At 34.9% G+C, this 22,022-nt stretch overlaps 2 protein-coding genes across 2 annotated transcripts in view; both read right to left on the bottom strand.

Annotated features, from left to right (window-relative positions):
- The window catches only part of LOC133202270 (uncharacterized), a 42,138-nt gene extending 20,999 nt beyond the window's left edge, over nucleotides 1–21,139 (bottom strand). The window contains exons 1-5 of the mRNA XM_061338064.1: nucleotides 20,273–21,139; nucleotides 17,596–17,766; nucleotides 15,762–16,220; nucleotides 13,019–13,267; nucleotides 7,887–8,411 (exon numbers count right to left, since the gene is read on the bottom strand). Of these exons, the coding sequence (XP_061194048.1) occupies nucleotides 7,887–8,411; nucleotides 13,019–13,267; nucleotides 15,762–16,220; nucleotides 17,596–17,766; nucleotides 20,273–21,098 (2,230 nt within the window). The 5' untranslated portion in view covers nucleotides 21,099–21,139. The remainder of the gene's footprint in view (nucleotides 1–7,886; nucleotides 8,412–13,018; nucleotides 13,268–15,761; nucleotides 16,221–17,595; nucleotides 17,767–20,272) is intronic.
- Nucleotides 4,791–7,130, bottom strand: LOC133202272 (uncharacterized). The gene is made up of 3 exons (XM_061338065.1): nucleotides 6,842–7,130; nucleotides 5,706–5,850; nucleotides 4,791–5,162 (listed from the first exon to the last, which is right to left on the bottom strand). The coding sequence occupies exons 1-3, from the start codon at nucleotides 6,993–6,995 to the stop codon at nucleotides 4,862–4,864; spliced, it is 600 nt and encodes a 199-aa protein (XP_061194049.1). The 5' UTR covers nucleotides 6,996–7,130; the 3' UTR covers nucleotides 4,791–4,861.
- Nucleotides 21,140–22,022: the final 883 nt, after the last annotated feature.

Genomic DNA, 22,022 nt, shown 5'->3' with positions numbered 1-22,022 from the left:
TAATTATATTAATAGTATATAGGCAAAATATGATTAATTATAAATCAATTATCACCTTGCAGCATAAGTGTCACCTGAATAAACATCCTGTTCCTCTAGACCCGCATCTTCTGCCTGGGCCCATTTAAATGTCCAGGTAAAGGTGCTAATTATATAACCTTGTATACACATAGGCCACTTCGAGGTATCGAGGGTAAATTCTAATAGAATATGCGTTGCAGGACTGCATTTTGACTTTGAGGGATCAAGGGTTTCGAGAGATCAAGAGTTCGAGAAATCAAGAGTAAATTTGCTTAGTTATATAGGTGAAAAATTCGGGACTGGAGACTCACTTCGAGCAATCAAGAACTTCGAGAGATCGAAGTTCGAGCCATCAAGAGTTACCTGTATTTTGGAATTTGCAAGAAACAGTTTCTCAAAACAACAGGATTCAAATGATTTAATTCAAACTATTTTTTTTCAGTTTAATTGCTTCTACTATTATTAGTTCTGATATTCTAATCTGTTGTAAGGTTTTGTAGGAGTTTACTCCAGCCACTCAAAAGCAACAGGAGACACTAGCTCAAACAATGCAGGACTGGATGGCCAGCAAAAAAATAGCCACAGATTATCTAACAAAACACAGCCTTACATACAGAATCAATTGAATTTTCAGGAACAGAATAGTTAAAAGCAGAAAAATAGATGTTCTACTAAGCAAAAAAGACCCAAGGATGTCTGTTAAGAAACCGCATTCGTCATTTTTGTCCTCAATACTCTTTGAATGTTCCATGTATCAATTTATATGAAATGAATAAAAACGTTTTTTTTCAACGGAATTTAAAATGGATGACACAGATTCTTCTACAACATTTCCTGCAAGACATTCATTTTACCTTGGATTCAATAGGATATTTACATTGATAGGATATTTACATTGCTAATTTCTTACACTGCTCATATTAAATTGATTTATCACAGCTTTGTCAGTGCTGTTTATTTATCTATATCACATTTTGTTTTCATTTCATTGTTACCTGTAGCCGTCCAATAAGTCTAATCTTATTGGACACCTTTGGGTAGCATGTTGGACAGGGCTCAGGAAAATAAGAAATTTTCTGGACAATATTAAACAAAAGATGACGTCACAAGAATGTTTTAGTTAACAATATATAGTTTTCCTTCTCAATATGTCAATCAAGTTGATTAATGTGGCAATTTTTGAAACTATTGATTATTTTTTTTTGGCCATACATGTCATACAATATTACCTTCGTTTGTCCATCCTGTAAATTTGATTGCCTTTTGTTGCCCCATCCAACTCACAGGGGCTTTAATTGATATAAACAAAAATGAATCTACACTACTAAATGATTCTTCCTCAGAAATATGATTCATCAAGGTTTTGCTGTTCATGGAAAGAATAGTTTTAAAGACTTCGCCTGTATATTTCAATGAAAAACCTTTATTCCCTATATATTATGGCCCCTGCAGCCACCCCCGGGGGCCATGACTTTGACAATTTAGAATCGACACTATCTCAGGAAGTTTCCACATAAGTTTCAGTTTTTTGGTCAAATGGTTCTTGTGAAGAATTTTTTAATGACTTTTTCGAATATATTTCAATGTAAAACTTTGATTCCCTATTGTGGCCCCACCCTTCCCCCAGTGGTCATGGATTTTATAATTTAGAATCTAGATGTACATTACCAAAGAAAGCTTCCACATAACTTTCAGCTTTCCTGGCCCAGTGGTTCTTCAGATTTTTTACAACTCCATCCTATTTTTGTCTGTTCTTGTTTATCTCCCCTTTAAAGAGGACCTGGGCTGGGATTCATAAAACTTCTAAGATTATTCTTAAGTGTAAGAAAATACTTAAGTTATAGATTTTTTACTTAAGTACTCTAAGTATTACTTAAATTTGTTAGAAATACTTAAGCGTGATTCATAAACTAACTTAGTGCTTAAGTATTCACTTAAAGTTAAGGGAAGTAAAGAGGTGTCTTAAGTATATAAGTATTTCTTAAGTTCTCTCTTAATTCTAAACAAAATGGCGGCTCAAAGAAGAAATTTCAGGGAAAGAAGAGATTATTTCAATGAATATTCAGATATGGAGTTGGTTAAAAGGTTCAGACTTGATTCTGCTGGAATAAACTTTGTTGAAGGGTTAATAGGAAATGAAATTAGATCTGCATCCATTAGGAATCATGCACTCACATCTACAGAAAAGGTTTTATTAACCCTAAGATTCCTAGCAACTGGCAAGATGCAGCTTTGTAATGGGGATGATATGGGAGTTTCTCAATCTTCTGTATCGAGAGCCATGTCTTGCACCATAAGAAGTTTGTCATCAGACCGAATGGTGCGTAGATTTATTAAATTTCCAACATCACCCGATGCAATTCGACGAAATCAGGAACATTTTTTTCAGATAGCAGGGTTCCCTGGGATTGTTGGTGCCATAGATGGCACCCATGTTCAAATAATTGCTCCAAGAAACAATGAGAATGAGTTTGTCAATAGACATCATTACCATAGTTTGAATGTGCAAGTTGTCTTTGATACCCAATACAAACTGATTGACATTGTTGCAAAATGGCCTGGTTCGACCCATGATGCACGCATATTAAATGAAAGTGGGCTTCGAGTCCTGTTCGAAAATGGCAACATTCCTGTTCACACACATTTGTTGGGTGACAGTGGCTACCCATCTCGTAGATGGCTACTAACACCATTTAGGATTCCTCAGCCTGGGCCACAGACAAATTACAACAAGTATGTATAATACATTGAATATATGAATAAGCCAAGATAGGGTTAACAAAAACAAATCTTTAGTTTCTCGGGCCCCACAGCATTGGCACTGATCATTGAAAGGGGAATAACTCAATATGCCATTTTTATTTTAAAAGAAAAAAGTTATTTCCCTTGTCACGGTCACCTATACATTCCCATTCTTGTTATACTTTTATTCGAGTTTTATGAGTAGGTGGAGTATAAAAATGTATAATATCATAACTTTTAACACAAAAAAAGGAGAAAGCTCTTGTTAAAAAAAAAATTTCTGTCTCCCACATTTAATTTGGAAATTTTTGGCCTGAGACACTAGAGGTTTTTTTTTCACCAAAAGGCACAATAATATTTATGAATTTAATAGTATAGGGATGCTATGATTGAGCCATAGACTACATTACTATACACAGCAATATAAAGTAATTGTATAAACGAAGCTATAATTAATGGTTCCAAATTACATGTGTGACCAAATAAAAATTTGCTGTAGCATTCAAAGAAAAAAATTTGGTAGTCCACCATTCTGTGTCAGTTTCTTCGTTGTAATCATTTAACATGACTTAAAACAGAGATGAAACAGTACTTAAAACATCGGTAATAAAAAAATACACATAATACATGTACAGTATATATGGCAACATATATCAAATCTCCTTGTGAGTTAAATAGCTTTATTTATTTATAGTGCACATAAAAGGACTAGGAGCATTGTTGAAAGGGGGATAGGCCAGTTCAAACGCCGCTTTCATGTTCTGCATGGAGAGATACGATTGTCGCCTCAGAAGGCATGTCAGGTTGTGATAGCATGCGCGGTCCTCCATAATATTTGTAAAGATCGACAAATTCCAATTCCTGCTGCTGATGATGATGATGACAGCAATGATGAAGACGATAGTGATGATTATGCTCAGGATCACATGCAAGCAGGAAATGATGGTGCTGCTCGAGGCAACAACATTAATGGCACATTGTACAGACAGCAGTTTGCTGAAAATCACTTTTGACATCACAAATGAACAAAGTAAACTGTCAACAATTAATATTTTATATTCATGAACACACTTAACATGTGAGGAGCCATTATCTTGACTTATTTGAGGTCAAATATAAAATTTTATATCTTAATAAATATCATTTAAAATCTGATAGGTACAACAATAATATGCACAGTATTTAACAAGAGGCCCATGGGCCACATCCCTCACCTGTGGACTTTGGCTAGAGAAAAGCAGAAATCGGTTATTGAATAGATCAAATATATAGTAGTCCAACCCCCCCCCCCCCCCCCCCCCCTTTTTCAAAAAAAGGGGGCTAGGGATGAGGCATGATTTGAACAAACTTGAATCTACACTATGAAATGAACCTTTAATGAAGTCTTTTTTCTTCTTATTCTTTTATGGCCCAATGGTTCTTGAGAAGAAAATTCAAAAAGATGCCTTTAATTTTTCACAAATTCTTAACTATCTCAACTTGAAAGAGGGTGTGCAACATCACTTAAACAAACTTGAATCCCTTTCACCCATGTATGCTTTGTTGCAAGTTTGGTTGGAATTGGCCTTGTTGTTCTTGAGAAGGAGTCGAAAATGTGAAAAGTTTACAAATGACGGACAGATGCCGGACACTCTTCGATCAGAAACACTCTAGCCTTCAGCTCAAGTGAGATAAAAAGTATGTATAGATTTCTTTATATACTGCAATTATAATCCATCCTTAAGAAGGAATACCACACTTGGACTTGGCCCTTTATTTTAACAATTTAAGCTCCCTTTCAGGTAAGTATACTTTGTACCAAGTTTGGTTAAAATTGGCCCAGTGGTTCTTGAGAAGAAGTTGAAAATGTGAAAAGTTTACAGATGGACGGACGGACAGACGACGGACAACAGGTGATCAGAAAAGTTCACTTGAGCTTTCAGCTCAGGTGAGCTAAAATGGTTTGATTACATATAAGATATTTTTAAAATTTGAACCAATCCAGATTGAAATAAAGCTGAATTAAAAAGAGAGATAGTGTCTTTAAAGATTCATTATATAACATTTTGGTTCGGTATTCCTCCTTTATTGTAAAAGGTCACTTCAAAATTTTCAATCCTCACTCTTCCAATTTACGTTGGAGGGCCTTTACTTTCAAATTGAAATATTCTATCTCTAATTTTAGCTTCTTTACAGTCAACTCCTCAATCAAATCTTGCTTGCTTTGAGATGGCTTTCTTGACATTACTGGTGCTATTGTGCGGGGCAACAAAGGTGACTTTTGTGTCACCACAGGCAATGGCGAAGTCGATGTAGGAGTTGGTGATAACAAACCAGGGGATAGTGGCAGAATGCTAGTTGATGCTGATGATACATGCTGATGATTGTTGGAACTTGCTTCTTGTAAAAACTGAATGGAACTGAAACAATTAAAAGACCATCAACTTTTATAATTATTCACATTGTTTATCTTTTTTTAAGGAAAGTCTTATGTTCATTGAAGATAATGTTTATGACTTCCAAAACATTTTATTCCTTATTCTCCTAAAAAATTTTTTTACCTTATATTCAATTCACAATTTATTTCCTAGAAGAAAAATATCTTTCTTTCTGCTTTCCCAAACAACCCTAATTTATAACGCTGACCCTAATGTTTTTTACTGCTTTTTTCAGTGAAGATCTGAATTTAAGAAAGGTTTTAAAGAACTATTTCTTTTGTCATCAGTGCTACTTAGAAGTTTTGTTTTTGTAAAGAAGTCCTGGAAATATTTCTTAATTGATTTCCTACTCTTCATTACCATATATTTGTTTTTAGCCTGAAAGCAGAATCAAACACTTTTCTTCTAGACCCTTTTAAAGTTTTTTATTTCTCATACCTGCATGCATACTGATCGAATTGAGAAACTAAAATTGATTATACAATGTATAGTATATGGTAATGGAAGAACATTACTTTTATTTACCAAACATTTTCATCTGTAAAAAGATGTAGAACCTCTGAAGAGTCAATGCCTCCATCTATCCCACTTATTATAGAATTTGTTTCCCCAATTACCATTTGTACTGTCTCTGCTACAGCACTGAGAGGTTTTGAGGGAGGTCCCCCGCCTGTGGTAATACAGAAATTGATAAGCTAATCATGCAAATAACACATTGCCATGCATGTACATCTACAAAAAATATAAATTTATACCAATTGATCCAAATGCCAAGTAATAGTTATTGTATATTTATTATGGTGTATCCTGATTTATTTGGACGAAGGGCGGTGACGAGTGCGAAGCACGAGTCTCCGCCCCTTCATCCAAATAAATCAGGATACACCATAATAAATATTCAGTAACTTACTTGTATCATGGCCAATCAAAACGTCAATAACTGTTCTGTCCCAAATTTTCAAGCATGATTTTTAATTACACCGATAAAAAAAATCTAGTTTTTGTCAGGTGACCGCATGGATATTCTCTCCTTCCCGCCAGTATTTTTTTTAATTTGCACATTTTATGTGCGTGTTCATGAGAAAGAACGTCGGATTGCAGCTCTCCAACTTAATATAAAAACGGATTGTTAATGAAATTCATAAGAAAACCTTCGGATTTCAAGGATGAAAAATTCAAAGTTGATGAAGGGAAATTCAGGTGTTAATTGAAAGTCAAGGAAAAAAAAGATACCCATTGATCATTTGACATATTCGAGAGCTGTGGCATGAGCAAAAACGCTGTAAAAACATTTCGTATTTTGGGATACATGTGCACTGTAATTTATAATGTGAAAGACCTTTATTTCATTTTCAGAAATTTTGTCTTTGTATATATCAAAGCCTATTTTATTCTGTATTTCTTCAAAATACATGTAGGCCTAATTTAAAATGTTGAAATCGCCTTGGTGTTCAATAATTTATTTACACGGCACAGTTTTGCTGGCTCCGCCCATAGGTGTATCTCCATTGTACACTTTACTTCAAAGGAAAAACACCACAGCCATGATACAAGGCACTTTACATACGTAATCTACACCACTATCTATTCATGTTATTGCGCTTCACATCTGCAAAGTTCGTCAATTAGGTCGAATCATATATAACTTGAATTAGTGTTACCTGTGGCAGTTGCCTCCTTTCTGTAAGAGGAAATCTCAGATTTGGCTGTTGACAAGATATTCTGCCATTTTTTTTCCACTTCTTCGACGGTCCTCGGCGTGCTTGACGACACGTTGAGTTGCTCCGTCACCCTCTCCCAAGTGTCTTTTTTCATTTTAGATGTAAGGTTAGGCCCTAATTTGGAACGCAGAATGTGCTTCTTTTCATTTACTAAGGTGGCTAGAATCAAACATTCATCCTGTGTCCAGTTTGCTTTCCTCTTTTTTCTCGTTTTTCATCGGACGCCATCTCTCGTCTGTATCTAGATCTATTTATAAACTGTATTTGACAACAAATACCTCCATCACATAAGAGCGCTCTTTTTTGTTCGGGAATTTCTATGCGTTGCTAGGGTGATTGAACTTAAGTGTTCTAATTTTCTTAGAATTCAAACTTAGCTAAGAATTGTACTTAGAACTTTTATGAATTGATACTTAAGATTTTTTCTTAGCTAAGATTTTTTTTAGTACTTAAGTGCAACTTTTAAGAATAATCTTAGAAGTTTTATGAATCCCAGCCCAGGCCCTTTGTTTGAACATTTAGTATCCCCTTTACCAAAGGATGCTTTGTGCCAACTTTGGTTAAAATTGGCCAAGCGGTTCTTGAAAAAAAGTTGAAACTGTGAAAAGTTTACAGACCGACGGATAGACAGCTAGACAGATGGACAAGTGATCAGAAAAGCTCACATGAGCTTTCAGCTCTGGTGAGTTAAAGAGCTAAGAGACAGACAGACGGACGGATTGACATGAATGCCATGCCTTAATGTCTCTTTTCAAAATGGGATATTATTATGCAATATAAGCATCATATATGATTCTCTCATTTCTTTTCTCATAAACAAACTTATTGCCTTCATAGAGCTGAACAGAAGGACAAACAAATAGAAAAGTAATTCTTATTTAGGATACAAGAGTTAATTAATAGTTTATCAATGCGATAGTTTTTGACCTGATGTGGTGGTGCTTGAAAAACTATTTTTTTTTTGCCATAATAATAAAAATATTACCTCTGTGTGTCCATCCCCCATAAACAGAGCCTTCCTGACAACACACTTCTTCTCCAACCTTATCATCAAACTTCTTCTCCATATTGAGCACCAGAATAAAGAATGCCCGTGGACTCAGAAAAATCTGGTGTGAGGCATAATAGGCGCACTGTCCCGCAAAGTCAGACATGGTAATTTTTTTATCTGGATCTTCTGAAATGTTTTTTGCCTCTATCTGCAAATTTCCAGAAATTTCTGAACTATGTGGAATATCTTTGCTTTCCTTCATAACTTCTACTAAATTTTCTGGTGATGTGGTCCCTTGTGGTTCAAAGGAAGAGGTAGTTTTAATGTCGGTATCATCATGTGGTATCTGTCCACTGTCTGATGCTTCAATTGTATTGCTCTCATCATCAACTGGTTCCATCTTTTCCTGCGTTTCCCCATCACCAGCTGCATTCTCTGAATGATATTCAGGGACACTCTGTTTTAGGTTGTTTTTATCAAGTCTAAGTTTAAAGCGTTGTTGTTGGCTTGAAGAATTAGCTGCAAATGAAAATTAATGCAATTTGTTTAACATCTTCTCACTTTTTTGTCCCTGTGTTTTATGCAAATAGACTTTTACGCTACTTTAAATAAATCTGCAATTAAAAAATATAAACTAGAGGTACTGTGAGCACCGAGCTCACAAAATGATCCCCACAGGGCATTATTTGAACAAAACTTGAGTTGAATCTATACTTACTAAGGATGCTTACGTATTTCTTTGACTTACTGTGGCTTTTTTTTTTATCCGTTTGAACCTTTCATGTGGCCCCACCCAACACCCAGGGGTCATGATTTGATAAACTTGAACCTACACTACTTGAGGATGCTTCCATATAAATGAGACCAACCAAAGTTTAGCTGTTTTGAGCAAGATTTTTTTAAAATTCCCAGTGTATCCCTATGCATAACTTTGCTCATCCATTGTGGCCCAACCGTATCCTTGGGGGCCATGATTTGAACAAACTTTAATCTACACTACCTGAGGATACTTCTGAATAGATAATAAGCAATCACAGCTTTGCTATTCTTGAAAAGAAGATTTTTCTTATATACACTCATGTAAAACTCTACTTTTCGATTGTGGCCCCATCCAACACCCAAGGCTCACGATTAGAACAAACTTGAATCTACACTACCTGAGGATGCTTCCATATAAATACGTCCAATCATGGCTTTGCTGTTCTTGAGAAGAAGTTTTAATATTTTTCCTATATAATGCTATGTAAAACTTTGCTCGTCCATTGTCGCCCAACCCTACCCCTAGGGGTCATGATTGGAACAAACTTGAATCTACACTGTCTGAGGATGTTTTCATATAAATATGACCAATCATGACATTATATTTCTTGAGAAGATTTTCCCTAATATTCCCATGTAAAATCTTTAATCGTCCATTGTGGCCCCATCCTATCCCCGGGGGTCATGATTTGAAAAAAAAAAAATTAAGTCTACACTACCTGAGGATGATTCCACATGAGTTTCATCCTTCCTAGCCCGGTGGTTCTTGAGAAGAAGATTTTTAAATGATGTCATTAATTTTTTACTAATTTTTAATAATCTCCCTTTGGAAGAGAGTGTGGCTCTTCATTTAAACAAAGTTGAATTCCCTTCACCCAATGATACTTTGTGGCAAGTTTGATTGAAATTGGCCCAGTGGTTCTTGAGAAGAAAGTGAAAAAGTAAAAAGTTTACAGACACATGGACAGATAGACAGCTAGACGGACAGACGAACACCAGACAAAATGTTATCAGAAAAGCACACTTGAGCCTTTGGCTCAGGAGAGATAAAAAATAAAACAGGTCACAATTATACTATAATAATGCAACAAACATTCTGTGAGTCTCCTTACATTTTATTCAGTGGTATTAGAGGAGTTGCAGATAAGAAACGGGTACCTCAAAGCGTAACAAACTGACGTAGGATGTAAAGATAGACATCCACATCACTATATAACCTATGTTTTATAAAAGGTCAAGCTGGGGAGGGTTACAAAAACTCTTCTCAATTTGAACAAAGATAGACTTTTTTATTAATATTTTTGCCTCTTGTCACAGGAATTATATTGTACAGTAGAGAAACTATTCAACATCCTTTGTAAAGTATATATCCTAGTCTATTAATTAATCAATTAAACTTAGATACGGAAAAGTGTTTATGATAACGCAAAATATACAACAAACAAGAATCCCAAGGGCTTTGAATCACTCTTCTGTATAACTGTACAACCTATCACTTCTATTTGAAGCCTCCAAATATCCTGTATATTAAGATAGAGCATTGAAATTCCAAAGGTAGGTCATCATGACCTAAATTTTAGTTAAAACACACTGAGAACCCAAGATGCGTCAGTTGTCAAAGTTTGATTTGAAGCCCCTTATTATCTTAAATATGCAGATAGAGCCATGAGATTCCAAAAGTAGGTCACCATGACGTAATTTTTGGTAAACATACTCCGAGACCCAAAAATGCCTCAACTGACAAAGTTTGATGATTCTAAGCCAAAAAGTATCTTAAATATTTAAATATAGCCATAAAATTTCAAAAGTAGTTCATGGTGACTATCTTTGCAGTTAACACACTCCGAGGCCCAAAGATGCATCAACTGACAAAGTTTGATGATTCTAAGCCAATTAGTATCTAAAATAATAAAACATCATCTTAAAATTCCAAACGTAGATCAAGGCAACCTACTTTTCAGTTGACGTACTTTGAGGACTCAAGTTGCATCAACTGACAAACTTTGATGATTCTAAGCCAATTAGTACCCGAAAATATATTTAATCAGGTCACACCGTCACAGTGACCTACTTTTCAGTCACAGTACTCCAAGCACCCAAGATGCATCAACCAACAAAGTTTGATGACTCTAAGCAAATTAGAACCCAAAAATATTTAAATATAGCCATACAGTTCCAAAAGTAGGTCAGAGTTAGCCACATTTAAGTCGACATACTCCGAGGACCAAAGATGCATCAACTGAAGTTTGATGATTCTAAGCCAAGAAGTACCTGATATTCTTAAATAAGGCCATAAAATTGCAAAAAGTAGGTCACAGTGATATACTTTTCAGTCAACTTACTCTGCGGACCCAAGATGCATCAACTGACAAAGTTTGGTGATTCTAAGCCAATTAGTACCTAAAAATATTTAAATAAAGCAATAAAATTTAAAAAGTACGTCAGGGTGACCTACGTTTCATTCAACTTACTCCAAGGACCTAAGGTGCATCAACTGACAAAGATTGATGATTCTAGGCCAATTAGTACCGGAAATATAAAAATTAAAATGTCCAAAATATGCCTCTAAAACGCTTTGAAATCGAATGCCTGCAAAGTTCAAAAAGTAGGTCACTGTGACCTACTTTCAAATAAATATGTTTTATTGCCCCAGGATGCATCATCTTACAAGATTTAATGATTCTAAACCTCTCAGTATTCGAATTAATGACTATAAATGTTTTGAAAAAGATTAGCCATAAAATTCAAAAAATAGGTCAAGGTGACCTACCTTTAGTTGACCTACTATAAGGACCCAAGATGCAACAACTGACAAAGTTTCATGATCATAGGCCTTATATTGTTCAAAATAGGCCTCTAAATGATTTTGAAAAAGAATGGCCGCAAAATTTGAAAAGTAGGTCACCATGACCTACTTTTGAGTTAACATGATATGAGGTCCTTAAATGCATCAACTGACAAGATTTGATGATCCTAGTCCTTACAGTAAACAAGGGTGAGGGTGCTTCCATTAAAATACGACCAATCATGGCTTTGCTGTTCTTAAGAAAAAGAGTTTTAAAGAATTTTCCTATGCATTCCTATGTTAAACTTTGATCATCCGTTGTGAGCGTAGAACTAAAACTCCGAGAGTAATAATTAAGGTGATGTCCAAGAAACATTAGAGTTCAATTTGTAATCAGAAGAGTCAATAGATGCCTAATGAATGGTCAAAAGAAAGAAGGATAGAGTCAAAGAATAGAGTAGAATAGAATTGAGTGCCGTTTTCCGGCAAAACAGGGTATTTTGTGCTCAGAGGGTATTCATGGTCCCGGATATAAAAGTACTTTTCATTGGCTGACTTACCATTGCTATGCCACCTACACTTTGTCCGTCGGTCTGTCCGTTGACCTATGAACCCCAACATGACATCACCCTCCAATCCAGGTATACCTTCATTAATAATATTTATGGACTCAGTCCCCATCTCTGCACCACAGGAGTTCTAGCCCTAGGCTCTTTTACTTATCTGTTTCAAACTTCCCAATTTTATTACTCTTAATCAAGAATCTTAATAGTACTTTACATTTCCTTTCAAAGTTTATTACTTAGTATCAATGGGCTTGATTGGTCTATTCTGATCAATTCCATTACAAATGAGTTTACAAAATTATAGTTCAGTGTACCAATAAAAACATTAATTTGTTCTAACAATATAATTATACTTCATGATGTTAAAGTCTCTTTTCCAATTATAAAATCACTGCATGTGGTACACAAACAATGTATATCCCCGTTTAACAAATTTTTATTTTATTTTACTGTCACTATAAATAACTAAAATAATTATGTTATGAATATAGTCCAAGTTTAAAATGTTCAGATAAAATGTCCATTCTATGCCCCATAGGTTTACAATATCTTTATCCTGTTGTGTGATTTTGGTGATAATCTGCCCAGTGGTTCGTGAGAAGAAGATTTTTAGCAACCAGTACTTTTGTTTCTATTTCCCTAATTATCTTCCCTAGTTAAAGGGTTAAATCCCTTGCTTTAATATAAACATGAGCCCTTTGGTCAAGGATACTCTGATGCAAATTTGACATAAATTGGCCAAGGGGTTCTTGAGATATGGCCTATATTCTAAAAAGTTTACGCAGACCACACACCGCTCAAATGGCCATAGCATTAGCTCTCTGAGCATAGACTCAGTAGAGCTAAAAACGACCTCTTTGTTGAAATAAAATTTAGGTGATTTTTTAAACAATTCCTTAATTTGAAGTTCTGTGTGCCTTATCGTGACTCTTATGAAATGATTTGCTTTGTTTTAATTGAAGTCCATCATACAGTAGCAATTAACACAATCAATGAACACAACCAATAAAGAATACCTTGGATGCTATCTGTCACATCAAAAATGTCCGTGTGGATATCGACTCCCCTGGTTGAACCGATACTTTTCTTTATTTCTTCCAGGTCAATACCCTTCAGTCTCTCTAACAATGTGGTTTTACCACTACCTGCACATCCTATTATCATTCCAGTGGCGTGGTACATGGTTGTCTTCCCTTTCTCTAAATTCTCAATGAAATTCTTCACTGATTTGTCTCCCCTTAAGATAATCTGCATTGGTATTCCAACTATAATGACAAAACTCTAATATTACAAAGCTGCAAAGCAGTCAAATGCATGATGAAAAACAATCATAAAAATAGCTTTCCTATTCTCGAGATTTTAAATTCTGTAAACAATATCATATGTAGAATTTTCAGTGACGTATTTATCCCTAATGAGTATGTCAATTAAAAGGAGGAAAGGCAGATGGGCAATTTTTCTTAGTTAATTAAATTAGAATACCTTTACCGTTATGAAACATTATACATTTTAAAAAATAGGTCTGTTTGTCAAGCAATGATTTTTAGCCAATACAAGTAAAATAATAATCATATTGAATTTGATCGATATAGCACAATTTTAATTGGGTACTTATTTGACTAAGCTGTAATTGTGACAAAAATACCATGTAGATTACATATTAAACCCCCACTTGTAACTTTGATTCTGGCTTTGCCAGACATTACATTTTAAAACTTTGAATTACTCTCTGGTGTTACATTCTGACCAAGAATAAAACCGTGGTTCAATAGTAGCATATAATCTATCTTTGAACAAGAGGCCCATGGGCCACATCGCTCACCTGAGCACATTGGCTAGGCAAAAGCACAAATCAGTTCAGTATTGAAAAGATTAATGGGGGAGGGGGGTTCTTTTCTTGAGAAGAAATATTTTTCTTATGTAAAACTCTGGATCCCCCATTGGGCCCCATCCTACCCCCGGGGTTCATCATTTGAACAAAATTGAATTTACACTACCTGAGGATGCTTCCATATCAAAATGACTAACATGATTTCAGTTCTTGAGAAGAAGATATTTTCCTATATGTTCCTATATAAAATTTTCGATCCCCCATTGTGGCCGGACCCTATCCCTGGGGTACAGTTCTACAGAAGAAGATATTTTCCTATATATTTCTATGTAAAACTTTGTTCCTCCATTGTGGCCCTGCCCTACCCCCGGGGGTCATGATTTGAATAAATTTGAATGTACACTACCTGAGGATGCTTCCATATAAATATGACCAATCAGGGCTTTGCTGTTCCTGAGAATAAGATTTTTAAAGACTTTTCCTATATATTTCTATGTAAAACTTTGATCCTTCATTGTGGCCCCGCCCTACTCCCAGGGGTCATGATTTGAACAAACTTGAATCTACAATACCTGAGGATGCTTCTATATAAATATGATTTATCATGGCTTTGCTGTTCTTGAGAGGAAGATTCTTAAAGATTTTTCCTATATATTTCTATGTAAAACTTTGATCCTCCATTGTGGCCCCGCCCTACCCCCGGGGGTCATGATTTGAACAAACTTGAATCTACAATACCTGAGGATGCTTCTATATAAATATGACTCATCATGGCTTTGCTGTTCTTGAGAAGAAGATTTTTAAAGATTTTTCCTATATTTTTCTATGTAAAACTTCGATCCTCCATAATGGCCCGCCCTACCCCGGGGTCATGATTTGAACAAACTTGAATCTACAATACCTGAGGATGCTTCTATATAAATATGACTCATCATGGCTTTGCTGTTCTTGAGAAGAAGATTTTTAAAGATTTTTCCTATATTTTTCAATGTAAAACTTCGATCCTCCATAGTGGCCCCGCCCTACCCCGGGGTCATGATTTGAACAAACTTGAATCTACACTACCTGAGGATGCTTCCATATTAATATGACTCATCATTGCTTTGCTGTTCTTGAGAAGAAGATTTTTAAAGATTTTTCCTATATTTTTCTATGTAAAACTTTGATCCTCCATTGTGGCCCAGCCCTACCCCCGGGGGTCATGATTTGAACAAACCTGAATCTACACTACCTGAGGATGCTTCCACATGAGTTTCATCTTTCCTGGCCTTGTGGTTCTTGAGAAGAAGATTTTTAAAAGATGCTATTGATTTTTCACTAATTCTTTATTATCTCCCCTTGAAAGAGGGCGTGGCCCTTCATTTGAACAAACTTGAATCCCCTTCACCCAAGGATACTTTGTGGCAAGTTTGGTTGAAATTGGCCCAGTGGTTCTTGAGAAGAAGTCCAAAATGTGAAAAGTTTATAGACGGACGGACAGACAGACAGACGGACAGACGGAAGACGGACAAAATGTGATCAGAAAAGCTCACTTGAGCTTTCAGCTCAGGTGAGCTAAAAAAAATGACATGCAAATTCTTAAATGTATCCCTTCTCAAATTATCCAAAATTGATTTTATGTAAGTTTAATTGATTTCAGCAAAAAGATTCTAAAAAAAAGAAGATCCCATTTGTAAAGTCTACAGATGACAAAAGGACTCTAACCATTCTTCAATGAAAAGCTCGACTGCATGAATGGCTCATGTGAGCTAAGTGTTTATTTTGTTTAATTTACCACATCAATGTAAAGGATTAAAAGAAAAAAAACAGATCTGAAAAAGTTTAGTTATAGATGAAATCACGGACAAATAATTCAAATCACCCAAACACACTTCTGTTGTTAAACTTTATCCGATTAACTAGTTCAGGTGAGCTGAAAATAGACCTACATTTTCTAAATACAGCTTCATTGAATGACTGGTCCTTCATTGTTGGGTGTGTGAAAATATCTTCCCCAAGTCTTTCTAACAACTCCTCAGTTTTTTCTGGCAGTAACCAACAACAAACTTCATCCTCTCTTCTTGGATAATTCCAGGATCTACAGTACTCAGCAATGTTTTCTTTTTCTGCCCAAGTCAAGAAAATATCAGTAAAGTTTAACCCAAAACTCTTTGAAAATTTCAGGAAACTGATATTTTTGAAGAGCTCAGTTGAAAAACTGATCTCTAATTCATCGAGTTTCAGAATTGGTTTGTATTTTTCTAAATCTGTAAGAGCAAATGGCTTTGTGATTTTCTTGGAATGAAAACTTTTGGCAACAGCATTATATTTGTTCATCCAGTTTCTTTCTTTCATGCTTATTTTGTAGGAATTGGAAAGAAGAAGGGACATCAGAAATATATATCCATCTACAAAATAAAAACAAAATCTCAGATCTCAAATGAATGACATCCATAAATAAATCAAAGTATAAAACAAAATAATCAGTGTCCTGAAAGTACTTCAGGATTTGGGGAATAACAATTCCAAGCGTTTTAACATTCAAATTAACATATATTTTAAATTGTACAAATTTCTCATATATTGTGCAAGTGAATTGGTTAATCATATAAAGTACTACAAATATATGTATATTTATTTTGATTAAAAATCGGGTAAAATAAATATCGGAGTAGAAAGAGCCGACATTTCGTGTACATCTAAAATGCCCACATATACATGATATAATCAAAATTCAAAATTGCACTTGGTTTAAAAATGCCTGCACATAATAATCAAAAAATCTTATCAAAAACTATAAGCAAAATTCTTGTTTCAATCTCCTTTGTACATGTTGTAGAGGTGTCATTTATTCTTCTTTCAGAGCCGATGCAGTTGAATCTTCTCGGGTCTTTCTGGTAACTTTGGAAAAACACCTCAAATGTATATACATCACCGGATGTTAAAATTTCATACAAAATGGAGTTGCTTCCTATTTATTTAAGTATTGAATACACACAGTATATTGTCCCTTCTGTGGTATATTTTAGATAATATCCTTACGTTCAATGTCTTTCAGCTCCATCCTGTACAGATAACAAATCTACCTAGTAGTACATTTATTCAAATGCTTCTGAAAAGGGGGTGTCATGGACACCTACGTAACACATTTGAGGTTGTTTTTTCCACTTGTTGGAAAGGCCCGAGAAGTTGCGATTGAGAACCGATGGCATCAAGTTATTGATTTCCGCCACTAGATGGCGATCATTTCTCCATGAGCAATAGTAAAGAATGCAAGACTCTCTGAGCCTCCGTACAAAAATTCCATCACATGTATAATTCTGTAAGTTTATTAGTAAAAGCCCTTCATCAGTTAAATAATGTAAATATACATCACTTCCTGAATTTAAGCGAGGTGATTTTGACCTTGAACTTGCTAAAGTGACCTTGGGTCAAGGTCAACACACATAATCATTGGACCCAATATAAGCTTTCAGTGTTTTCTCATAATGAAGTTTTGGTCTGGGCATGATTGCACAGACAGAACATATGGACAGCTAGACTGACAGATTGACAATGTGATTTTTATATTCCTCCAAAACTTTGGTTGCAGACAAACCTACTGGCAACAAGGCAACAAGGCAGACAAACTTTGATCAGAAAATTATCCCTTTGGTGTTCGGCTCAGGTCATTAAAGGTCACTGTAATAAATATTTTATTTGATAATTAAAACAGAATGATAGTCAAATATTTAAAATATATTCCATTGGCTATAAAATTTTAAAGAAGTTTCAAACACCTACCTTTTATCCTGCGAATGTTGTCAAACAAGTCCTCTATATTTCTAAGGTCATGTCTTCTGTGATCCTCAGAGCTGGTACACTCCACACACAAGGGAACACCACACGGGGTACAGAACTGGTCCAGGGGACTTCTGGGGTGCTTTTTGCATTTGATGTCCTCCAGAGGGAGTCCTGTTAGAAGAATAAAGTTTTATTTTGTAAATAATTGATAAATCTTGATTAATCTTCACAAAGCAAAGACTTTTTAGTACTCTTCCTTTTTATACCAAACTGAAATCCCAATATTCATGATATTGCAGTAGCCAAAATGTTTTGAGTCCAGACAATTTTAGAAACAAATCTAAGACTAGATATTCACATTCATTAGAAAAACTTTGTATAAGATTATATGCCAAGATATACAGAGGGAGAAAGTTTTGTGGTGATAAAACCTCACTGATTTCTGATCTAAAATGATTATGTATGGGGATTTCTTGTTTCCAATATTGTCATATAAGATATAACAATATAAAAATATCATTAGGGATTAAATGTCATTGATAACTGTTATCAATGATATATTGAATGCATCCTCCACAATTATTTCTACTTTAAAATTTGTGGTATTAAGTTCAGGCTCTGTGAGTATGCCCACAAAATGATGTTCTTAAGCTTGCAAACAAAAGTTTGGGTCACATAACATCTCAGATCAAATGAAAAGCTTTTAATTATCACATACATGAGCAATCAATGTTAAATTGCTTTCTTCCATAAAACATTCACGGTCAATGCACCATATATTAAAAATGTACATAAGCTAAGTACTGATGACCTTAACCATACTCACATGACCTTTGTTTAGTTATGACACCCCCTCGTGTACTATGCAACCTTTGTGTCAAGAATGATTTTTTAACATATCTCCATTGAAAATTCACTGAATGAGCATGATGAAACACTTTTACAAGACCCTCCCCCCCCCCCTTCCTCCAATAAATGATAAAAAAAACACAAAACAGTGACATACACACAATCTTCAGGGTGGGTATAAATTAAAAATAAAAGCAATCCAACAATTTCCTCATAAATAGGTTATATGCAGTCTAAGTGTTCAGAAGTATAAGTTCTTACATCACTATTATGAAAAATTACTGATATAACTTGAAATAGGACAGCCATATCATACATTACCCCCCCCCCCCCCCCCCCAAGCCTCAACACTTAGTTGAGTGTGTTTAAACCACAGAAATCAACCCTACATATATCTGCCAGTGACCTTCAATGCTTGTAACAGTGTACAAATGAAACACTTTCAGTGCAGTATCAGCTAAGGGCTTCCAGTCTTTTAAATTCATGTGACTGGGATACATAGGGTGACAAATGGACAGAATGATTCTAATGATAAATATACAGTACTTCCTCCTTCACCATATCATGCACTTACACTTGATACAGGCAGTAATAATAAAATTATATTTCTAAGTTTCAGCTAAGGACCAGCTAATTTGAAACAAAGCAGAAGGCTAAGTTATTTTTTTTTTCAGGAGTTATTTTTACACCTTTATAATGAAAAGGGGGGTAACTTAATTTTCTTCTTCACCTTCAAATTCAAAATTGAGTTATCTCCCTTCCATTAGCAAGCTACTAATATTGATCAATGCAGTTGCATTCAGGCTCATTCTTTGGTGTCTAAGAAATAATTTTTTGTTCATAAAATTGGCATGAATCTTAAACTTCATTATGGACTTTGAGCTTGAATACTGTTTCGTTATCTCCACATTTCATCTAGAACTTTCTCATACACAAAAATGTCAACTCAGTACACAGTGTAGATTTACTGAACACCTGCTACAGAAATACACAACATTCCTAGACAGAGCTGTGTCAATATCAATGGTGTCTATATCTAACTGTCAACATAAGTACAAAATGTCATCTGTTCTGACTGTAGAATAACTTAAACTGAATACATTATAAAGGTTAGGATATTGTAATAATTAGAAAAGATTTTAAAATTTAATCCATTCACTAATTCTCATAAAATTTACCATACGACACCAATTTTATTTCTCAAACAAAACAGCACAACATTTCACAAGCTGATAATTCCCCCAATGACAGTATATCATACATGGATCTATAAATCAAACTTAGTTTGTCTAACAAAATGTATAAATCTATGTATCTACTTTATATAAGAAATTTCTAAGAAAAATTTACACATCTGAAGAGTTTGAAATAAGAATCAGTGAGTGAAGAGTTACACACAACACCGTACAGTTAATTACACACAACACCGTACAGTTAATTACACACAACACCGTACAGTTAATTACACACAACACCGTACAGTTAATTACGCACACCACCGTACAGTTAATTACACACACCACCGTACAGTTAATTACACACACCACCGTACAGTTAATTACACACAACACCGTACAGTTAATTACAGACTGGATGTTAATCTATTATTTCTTATTAATCTATCTATTAACTTCATCTTTAACATCTCATGTTTGTTGTTTACACAATGAGGAATCATTTGTGATCAAACTATAACATTTGTAAATAAACACTTGATTACATTCATGTAAAGTTATTCTTAAATGACCTCTCTAACATAATGTAGTTATTAATTAGTATTGATATTATAATTATACAATACAATTAAACAAACTACAGTGTTACTTACCAGTCAGAGAGTGTGTATCTACCACTCTGTATATGTTGACTGTGTTGTTGATGGCTGACCCTACCCACAGTAGGTGTGTGTGATCATCATAACTCAGGCCCCATGGTCTGTTTATCCCGTGTGGTGATGTCTGTATCTGTGACAGAAAGTTACCTTCTCTGTCTAACATCTGTACTGACTCGGTGTAATCATCACACACCAGGATGTGTGACAGCGCGTCAGTACAGATTCCATATGGTAATAGTCCTGATCCTGATGGAGGTCCTGTGTAGGAGAAGCGATGACTTCCTCCCCGTTCTGTCACCACTACAGCATCACGGCCTAAGTCAGACACAATAACATCTCCATTGCGGTTCTCTGTGATGTAGATAGGTGATCTATACAGTCCCTGACCTGTGTTGTTGTCGTGCTGTATGGTCTGGATGTGTTCTCCTGTGGAGTTATACCGCACTAACTTGGCTGTATATCTATAACACATCCCGACCAGCAGGTCTCCAGTGGAGGGGGAGCTGTAGACACTCAGTGGTCTCCATGGTGCTGTGTACTTTATTAATGGAGTCTTTACTGTGTTCTCTGTAGACAGTTTGTTGATGTTACTGTGACTGTCTATATAAATTAAATCATCGTCATTATTCACAGTGTGTACTCCCCATACACTAGCTATATCTGTCAGGTGATGTAGTTTATCACCTGCTGTGTTTGTCAAGATGAGATTGTTATAATCATCACTGATCCAGACCCGGTCTGATGATACACGGGTAATGTGATGACAATCACTAACACCTGTCACTGTGACAGATTTCTGTAACACTAATCTATACATCATTGACAGCAGACATTTATTTCATCTTTATCCTGTGGTTTTATAACAGAATCCCGTGTTGATTTCCTCAGTCAGGGAGATCTCTCTGTAAATTACAATATTGTACTAGAATCATCTACATCAGTTACACATCTCTTTACACAGAATTAAATGTTTAGATAAAAATTTTCTTTATACACTTTATATAATTAATTTAGATCAAAAACTTGACTCTGCTTACAATTAATAAAATAAAAACAAATATAAAAACCTTTACACTGCAGCAGAATTCTATTTATTTCTCTGTGAACAGCAGGGTCCAAATATTCACAATGAAGTCTGCTTAAAATAAAATATTGATGGAGTAAAACATAAAATGTATTTATGTTAAAATACTGAAGATTTAAATTCTTATAGATTATCATTTAAAATCATGTCTACCATTTCAAGTCAAATGTATCAACTACGTGTATACAATATACAAAAATATAATCACAATAAACTCTGCTTTCTTTCATATATATCAGTTCAGATGTTACAAGGTTGTGTAGTATGTCAATGTAGATTTTTGTGATGATGTGCCAAACTATATAGATAGGTATGATCTACAGTGTGTTGTGAGTTTGTGACACAGTTATATAAAGTAACAGAGAAATAAATACCAGCCTGATTTCTTGTATCTGGTAACAACTGTTCAGCTTCTATTCATCTTGTTTCTGTGTCCTGGGTAAAGAAAATAAAATTAGAATTTATCATTTTGGGGAAAAAAAAAAACACTCACACATTGACAAGATCATGTCTACATTTTGAAATTAAACAAGAGGCCCAAGGGCCCTAAAGGTCACCTGAGTATAATACAACTATTTAAAAGATCCACAGAGGTATGAAATGAATAGATAGATGAAGTTTTGTTGCCCAAAAGCAAGAGAAATAGGATAACAACTATTT

This window comes from Saccostrea echinata, unplaced genomic scaffold, assembly GCF_033153115.1.
Source record: "Saccostrea echinata isolate AGI-Se365-2 ecotype Australia unplaced genomic scaffold, CSIRO_AGI_Sech_v1 ptg000046l, whole genome shotgun sequence".
NCBI classification, from domain to species: Eukaryota; Metazoa; Mollusca; class Bivalvia; order Ostreida; family Ostreidae; genus Saccostrea; species Saccostrea echinata.
The sequence above is the reverse complement of the archived record's forward strand: the minus strand, read 5'-3'. Positions and strand labels throughout refer to the sequence as shown.

Excerpts from the sequence above, each read along its gene's own strand:
- LOC133202272 (XM_061338065.1), bottom strand. The coding sequence starts at position 6,995 with ATGAAAAAAGACACTTGGGAGAGGGTGACGGAGCAACTCAACGTGTCG. Across the intron at positions 5,851-6,841 it reads AAAGGAGGCAACTGCCACAG|GCGGGGGACCTCCCTCAAAA; the intron begins GTAACACTAATT and ends GTATTACCACAG. Across the intron at positions 5,163-5,705 it reads TTTACAGATGAAAATGTTTG|TTCCATTCAGTTTTTACAAG; the intron begins GTAAATAAAAGT and ends TAATTGTTTCAG.